At 43.7% G+C, this 8,176-nt stretch overlaps 1 protein-coding gene across 1 annotated transcript in view; it reads right to left on the bottom strand.

The window, feature by feature from the left end:
- Positions 1–296: 296 nt before the first annotated feature.
- Positions 297–8,176, bottom strand: part of LOC104046958 (cytosolic phospholipase A2 epsilon) — a 35,586-nt gene continuing 27,706 nt past the window's right edge. Inside the window, exons 16-21 of the mRNA XM_009507198.2 lie at positions 8,001–8,138; positions 6,503–6,610; positions 5,110–5,301; positions 4,155–4,321; positions 1,774–1,960; positions 297–652 (exon numbers count right to left, since the gene is read on the bottom strand). Coding sequence (XP_009505493.2) covers positions 444–652; positions 1,774–1,960; positions 4,155–4,321; positions 5,110–5,301; positions 6,503–6,610; positions 8,001–8,138 — 1,001 coding nt within the window. The 3' untranslated portion in view covers positions 297–443. The remainder of the gene's footprint in view (positions 653–1,773; positions 1,961–4,154; positions 4,322–5,109; positions 5,302–6,502; positions 6,611–8,000; positions 8,139–8,176) is intronic.

The raw sequence follows: 8,176 nt of genomic DNA, 5'->3' as shown, positions 1-8,176 counted from the left end.
CTTGTGTTCCACGAAGAAGGATTGTGCGAAGCAGAAGTTAATACTCCCTTCGTACGGCCTGCAGGTGTGTTGGCCGGGTTGTATCACTGTAGCACTGTGGTGGTAAGAAGTTATTTTCCTATATGTTAAATTATAATAAGTCAAGCTTAAAATAACACTATTTTAAAAAATCTAACAAGGATTTTAGGTGAAGAGCGTTCTACAGACAACCTTAATTTAGGGAACAAAGAATATGTAAAAATTTCCCAGGCAATGTCTTTGCCTATAGAGGCCACTTCTTGGGAATGGAAAAAAAAAAACCCCACAAAACAACAAACCACTGAGCAGCCTGGGGTAGTTTCCTTCTGTAGCGCAGAATGACCAGTGTTCAAAAAGATATGTCCCTTCTGTGTCCTAAAGCATGAAAAACTCCTCTGAGAAGACAGGGGCAGTTGGACAGGTGATTAGCACATGTTTTGCCTTCTCCTTTGCATCGCTGTCTGCAAAGCCTGCATAATCATCTGTGAGTTGTTCAGGACGTTGTATTCACTGAGGTTCAGCAGCCGGCGGTAATTCTCATCGGTATACCTGACCGAAAACATGCAGTACGGCGAAAAGCGGCTGGTCAAATCAAGCCGTCCTCCCTCCATCTCCGAGCAACAGCGCTTGACACCTGGAGAGAAAGAGAAGTTGCTGCTGTCACATGGTGTTTATCTCAGGCAGTGACAGGCTGTCCACAGCAGCCCAAAGAGGGGGACTATTCTCTGGAAGGAAATTCATAGGGTTTAAATGCATGAATAATGCAGGCCATGCATACCCAACCCTAGTCAAGAGAGCATTGTGTGCCTGATAAGGGCAGAAGGGAGAAGTGAGGGATGACATTGTTATGGTCAGCTACAGCTTACTCATAAACATCTGTCTCATTAAAGCTGTGGGTCAGTCAAGGATGCCAGCCTGAAAGGGCACTCTGATCGCTGCTTCTGGTGCACTGCAGGTCTTATCCTCAGCAGCTGGGACCTCTATGAACCCTGGCTGAGGGAGGGGAGACGCTAGTAACAGAAGAGAAATTAAGAAGTAATAGAAACATAGGGAAACTTAAAGTTCCTGCAACCTCAAAAGCAGCCACAGGGGCCCTGCCACCAGGATCTGTTTCCTGAGTACCCTAAATTCCACAAAAGCAGATTTTTAGACTTTACCTCCCTGCTACTGAGCAAAGCGAATGCATCCTAGTAACTGGCAGTAAAGGAAAGGAATAGAAAGCAGGTGGCCTGGCAGAGAAAGAATTACAGGCGCCGAGCTCAGCACAGTGAGCAAAGTGACCCCTGGGCTGATGCTGCACCAAAAGGAGACACGCTGATATTGACACTTTCATCCTGAAAGCCACGTTCTTGCTCCCCCACCATTCATACATAACACTATGCCTCCTCAAGTGTAGAATGAAATCCATGGACAACAAGAAATATATGCAGGGGAAATTAATCTCTGAGAGCTATACTTTTCCCAGGAAAAAACTTTTACAGTTAGCTAGTAACACTATATGTTACAAATGGGAAAGAGATGAAGGTATATGCAATCCAGAAGACAAGGGCCGTGTCTGTCCTCTTAAGGCCACAAGGATAACATGAATAAACATAGTGATTTTGGCAGGGATGGGAAAACCAAATTTAGTTAGCTGAAATGCTCCCCCATGAACCCAGTCAGCAAAGACAGCCAGCAGCAGAGAAAAAGGCTCTGAGTCAGGGAAGCAGGTAGTGGTGTCTTTCGTTTAATGCTTTGCCAGTACTTCTAACTTACCAGGTGCTTTGTACTCTCGGAAGGTATCATTCACAAGGGGAAGAAAAATCACAATAGGACATCCTGGCAAATCTGAATCTTGGAAGACGTAGCACTCCTTCAGATTTTTCTTATCTTCATCAGTCAAAGAAATGTTGGGGAATGGAATTTTCTGCTCTGAGTAGTATTTGTACATCTTATCTAGAGACTGGAGTATTACAGCAATGGTCAGCATTGGAATTCAACTTGGTTGTCATAAAGCCCCCAAATTGTTATCTAGTATTAAGGTTAGTGACTTGGATCCATAGGGTGAGTTCCTTCTTATCAAGGGTTACTCTACACATAATTACCACACATAGTAACCAGAATGCTCATCACAAGCTGTAAACACAGTTTCAGAGTTGAGAATTCATCCAGGACACAACTTTTTAAAGAACGGAAGCAATTTTCAGGAGTTTAGGGTAAAGCATGTAGTTTTAGTGAATGAAAGAGCCTGTGTTTAATATATTGTATGGAATTAATTAGAAAAGAACACCACAGCAAGAAAATGTTTAAGGTATCTTATTACATGCTTGGAAGCCAGGAGATAAGAAAGTTATGTCTAAATATGCAATTATGTCTCTGCCTGTGCAGGCATTACGGCACAGTGTTAATTGAGATGGATATGTTCCTAAAAAAGCCTGAAGTACTAGGCTAGACTGTACCTTTTCCCTGAAATGTTTCATACAATGTCATAGCCTACTATGTACTGTGTTATTTACTCTGCACCGTCTAATAGCGGACACTACCAAATAGGAAACAGTTTCTTCTAAAGTGCTTAAAATTGCAGTACCCTTTCTTCATAAAATTAATCTAGACAATGTATGAGGCTGAAATGAAACTTCATTACATGTATGTCTCATGCATCATATGACTTAGTAACACTTGCACAACTGTTCTCATTCACAAAAAATAATGCCACGTAAATGGCCCGAGATGCTTAATAGCGAGTTTCTAACAAACCTCAGTTTCTGAGATATAAAGACCCAAACTTCTTTGCAAGACCGTACAGACAGCTAATTAACTTTATCTCCATGAAACTGGAGTTTCTGCAGGAAGATGCTTGACATTGAATTTTCCTAGTAGTATCTTATTTGTCAGCCCAGAAATGATCTGCCTCTGACTATCCACTTAACGCCTTTTATATTCTGACTTCAGTGAAGAGAAATCGCTTCCTCATCTTTATGCATACTCCCGTGAAGGGTCTGGAAACATGCTTGATTCAGCATAAAGCAGAAGAGGCTCTTCCCTTCATTCTGGAATAGATCATGCTGATGTCCTCTTGAATAATTTACCATGTTCGTGAACCAGCAAAAGAGATTCCAGGAGTGACAGGAAGAAATAGGAACAATATTAATCATAGAATTATAGAATCGTTTAGGTTGGAAAAGACTTTTAAGATCATCCAGTCCAACGACTAGCGTAGTACTGCCAAGTCCACCACTAAACTATGTCCCTAGGCACCACATCTACACCTCTTTTAAATACCTTCAGGGATGGTGACTCAACCTCTTCCTTGGGCAGCCTGTTCTAATGCTTGACAACCCTTTCAGTGAAGAAATTTTTCCTAATACCCAATCTAAACCTCCCCTGATGCAACCTGAGGCCATTTCCTCTTGTCCTATTGCTTGTTACTTGGGAGAAGAGACCGACCCCCACCTCGCTACAGCCTCCTGTCAGGTAGTTGTAGAGAGCGATAAGGCCTCCAGTACCTCACGGTCCTTCTTGTACCGAGAGGCCCAAAACTGAACACAGTGTTCAAGGTGTGACATCACAAGTGCTGAGTACAGGACGCCTTTCCTACTCCTGCTGGCCACGCTATTCCTGATACAAGCCAGGATGCTGTTGGCCTTCTTGGCCACCTGGGCACACTGCTGGCTCATGTTCAGCCAGCTATTGAATAATACCCCCAGGTCCTTTTCTGCCGGGCAGCTTTCCAGCCACTCTTCCCCAAGCCTGTAGCATTGCCTGGGGTTGCTGTGACCCAAGGGCAGGACCCAGCACTTGGCCTTGTTGAACCTCACACAGTTGTCCTCAGCCCATTGATCCAGCCTGTCCAGATCCCCCCGTAGAGCCTTCCTACCCTCGAGCAGATCAACACTCCTGCCCAACTTGGTGTCATCTACAAGCTCACTGAGGGTGCACTAAATCCCCTCATCCAGATCATTGATGAAGGTATTAAACAGAACTAGCCCCAGTACTGAGCCCTGGTGAGCGCTACTTGTGATCACCACAGTGAAAAAAGCAGGTGAATGCAGTAGTTAAAAACTGAACAGCTGAAATAACTAGCAGTTCTAGGCACTACAGGTTAGACATTTACAAGCCAAAGGAGAGAGAACACATGGTAACAAGATCCTGCTCACCGACGTATGCGATCCAGTAGTATAACTTAAATATATGATGACATCCACTTCCCTCTGTGGCCTTAAAAGTGGCGGACTGCTGGTATTGATGAAAAATCCAGCATCTATCATGCCCAGGTGATCAGGATTTTGCATCAGCTTGTTGGGACGCGAGTCTAACACAGTGTCTAAAAGGAAAATATTTCTTGGAATAAGAAATGATCTGTAGGTATTTTGACTGGAAGAAGAAATGGAAGGTGGAGCTGACTGTCCCAGAGGCCTGGCTTAATTTAATTGCCATACTACTGGGTTGTCAAGTAGGCGTGGGAGGGACTGCAAAATGCCACCTAAGTTCCAGTTCTGGAAAATCTTCTGGGTTGAGATTCCAGGCAATATATTCCGGTAACTTATCATACTAATTAGTGCCTGTAAGCTAATTCTAACACTTAACTTAAATCTGCTTTGCTTCACCTCAATAATTGATTAATTTTTATCCATCATTGATTCATAGAACAAAATGATCCCATCCCTTTTTAGATTCAGATTTATGCCTCCCCCTCACTCCACTCTTCTTTGGACTACCAAGCCCCATTCCTTTCCAGCTTTCTCTCGTGGGTCACATTTTCTGGGATATTTCAGTTCCATATGACGTTAGAGGCACAGTCTTGTCATATTAAGCTGTCTCCCATGTTCACTCAGCTCTTTGCTGTTTTAAATTTGGTTCTGTCAGCCGCAAGCCTACTCTTTCAGTCTGGACCACAGAGATCCCAGCTAATGCACATAAATACGTGCTTGTACTTACGAACAGTCTTAAATACCTGGCAACGCTGAAGTCTTAGTCTCTTCTGTCCATTCTGAAAATAAATGGTCTTTCAGATTTTTTTTTCCCCTTGCCAAGACGGACAGGGTTCTTTCCTAAATTCCGCACCCCAAAACCACCTGAAAATGATGCCTGTTAAATATTAGTCCCCGTTACCTTTCCATCGACAGAAGTGCTCGTTCTCCAGGTAGTTGTTATGCAGCTGGTAGCCCTTCAGGAAATTGTGGTGCTGGGCGACGGAGAAGCGGTCGGTCAATGCTCCCCGAAGGGCACTGGCCAGGGGACCGGGAGGAGTGTACATGCGAGTCCTCAGCTCGTGGGGTCTCGTAGGCAACACTGGGTCTTCATCTAGATGAGGGGAGAAAAATTGGTGAACTGTGTTTTCATTTCTGGTTGTCCTGGCCTGCAGGAGATCTCAGGGGTTGTGCTGGGATGATTCAGTAAACACAGAAAAACTATTCTGAAGGAGAGGAGTGGCTGCCGGACAAAGCTCTGCTCATGGTCTTAAGCTTTGGCCTGAAAATATTTAATCAGAAGCAGTCCTGGAAAAGGGATGCCTTAAGGGAACCAAGCAATTCAGAGAACGTCCTGTCAGAAAGTAAGTTACATATCCTCACAGGAAGACGCATGAAACAGAGGCAAGCATGGAGAAAATGGGGTTGATGCTTATGCTCCCACTCAGCCAGACGGGCAACAACAGGGCATCACGGGGTCTACTGCAACGGTGACAGCTTCTACCTGATAATCACCCATGGCTACATGAGCATACATGATATCAGTAGAATGAGAGCATTCCAGGAAAACCTGGGGCATACATTCATACTTAGAAACTACAGGTAGTTCTCAGGGTGAACTACATGGCAGCATATGTAGGTGGGTGAAAAGTAGAAACAGCACAAGGTGTGGTTTCTTGAAATGACAACCTGCTTTGCCGGACCAAGTGGCTTACAGTGCAGCAGTAGAGACTTGGTGGTTTCCGTGATTGCACAGATGTATTTCTTTATTTTCAGGATGTCGGTAATTATAGTTACCATCATATTAAATGATTTAGCAATAAAACCATGGTTTCTGTATTGCTTCAGAAAATACCCTCTGGGCCTCATTTAACTTTGTGCCAGGATGAATTCAATGAAGTAATTACTGTACTGAGTAATAAAATAAAAACCCAGGAAAAATCGATTAACCAATTAATACTCAGGTTTATTCTCTGCACAGGCGGTAAAAACCATTTTATCCTCTGCTGCTGGTTCTTGGCTCTGTATGGCTGAGTGAGAATGGGCAATGCCAAAACACTTTCTGAGAAATGTGTTACCCCTCTAAAATTTCCTCTTAATGACAGAGCCTTTTATTCAGTAGGGTTTTAGTAAGTCTAGTAATTACAGCAGCATTTCCCTGATTACCCTCTTCCTCTTAGTCTTTACAACGGGAGGGAAGTCGCTATCTCTTAGGAGGATCCTGCGATGCTCTGTTCAATGTACTTGACAGGATGATGCCAAAAGGCATCCAGAAGACAAAGTGACCATAAATGAAAGGCTTAATAATTTCTCACCAACTTCTTCTATTCTGTCTTGTGTCCATCTCTTCCAGAAGTCCTCTGAACTGTGGGACAGGCCCCATATTTGTAATAGGTTCACAGAAAATATACTGCTCCACATACCTGTAAAAGGAATTAGTGAACACAAGGACACTTTCTAACAAGAAGCTGTCTTTTTCCTTCTATTTTGACCTCCCAGATTAATTTTTGAATGGGCTTAATTCAAATATTTCTGAACTTTTGGGTGTTAAATTCCTCTTAACTTTCTATGGCATTGGTTCTGTGCCTAACCTACCGCATGGCTCACAGCAAAGAGCGAGGAGAATGGGAAAGAAGTAAAGATGAAAAAAACCTCTTGCTCAGGAAGGGAAATAAGAGCTCAGATAACGCAGCATAACAAAAAACTTCCTTTCCATCCCTGTCTTCCTTGCTCCAGCTTGCCTTTTCTGCACACACTCGGATCAGCTTTCACACACCCTGAATCGTTTCACAGTGAGACGAACTGGCTCTCCAGCCACTTGGTTTGTAAGAGATCTCACACCGCAGCCTGTAAAGGCTTACAGATGCAGTGGGCTCCTGCTCCGCTGTGCAGGCTCTTCTCCATCCAGGATCGCCCCTCTCTGCCTCCCCCCAGGGGCCCTGGTGGCTTTGTTGACAAAACACAATGCCACCATTTCATCTGCCGTTGTAAATTTAATTTATGTTCTTATTAGTCTACCACAAGCGGGCTTCTTAATTTTCAGTGGGCCACAGAAACCGGTACAGCATAGACAGCATGTGGAAAATTAATTTCCCAGTAGTGGACCAGGTAAAAAGGGTCAGCTCAAGATGTAGTATTTTAAAGATACCCCTTGGGATTACAGGATATTTAATGTCACAACAAATTTACTGAAACCAAAGAGCTTCTAAGCAATATGAGTGTAAGAAGAAGTGACTTAAACTGAACTCTCACTGCTCTGCGTTCACCTGCCAGTGATTCTGACTCCTTGGTAAAGGGATATTATACACACAGCCCATCAGTACAGGTCAGGGACTGACCAGAGAGATTCAGAGACCCTTCGCTTCTGGTCTTTTCCATCCTGCACAGCCGGCATCTTTAGTAAATGGGATTCTTTACATGGGGTTGAAGTAAAACCTCACAGTGGAAGCACAGCTGCAGGTTTCTTGTCTCAAAATTTTCATAAGTCGGAGTATATTCAGAGAGGAATCAGAAGAATGATCAAAGAAGTAGGAACTATTCCTTATTCCTTACCATGAAAAATTAAGATTTATCTATTCCATCTATAAGATACAATGTTCAAAAGTTTCTGCACACTAAGACAGTGACAAGAAACTGAAAAAAAGATGTGGGTTTTTTTACTGTATTCTTTTGGACAAATTACCACACACCCCATTTTCCGGCAGGCGGTATCATAGCAGCGTTCAGTATGTTAGACCAGAAATACCCACCCTGTGGTTAACAGCATTGCACCCCTCCAAAGTGCCTCTGTGCCAGGACAATGCAATACATCACCTTGAAGGTAGCAGATCCGGGACTCAGGGAGCTTTTTTAACAAACGTCCCATGAAGAACTCGCTTCCAAAATGCTCCGTGCGAACGAAGGCGCCGTACTTGAGAAGCCCCACCTCGTAGGGGGTGAACTCCACCCACTCTGCAATACAGCCACAGTGGGACACTTAGAGGGCTTTC

The sequence above is a fragment of the Phalacrocorax carbo genome, chromosome 10 (assembly GCF_963921805.1).
Source record: "Phalacrocorax carbo chromosome 10, bPhaCar2.1, whole genome shotgun sequence".
Taxonomy (NCBI): domain Eukaryota; kingdom Metazoa; phylum Chordata; class Aves; order Suliformes; family Phalacrocoracidae; genus Phalacrocorax; species Phalacrocorax carbo.
The sequence above is the reverse complement of the archived record's forward strand: the minus strand, read 5'-3'. Positions and strand labels throughout refer to the sequence as shown.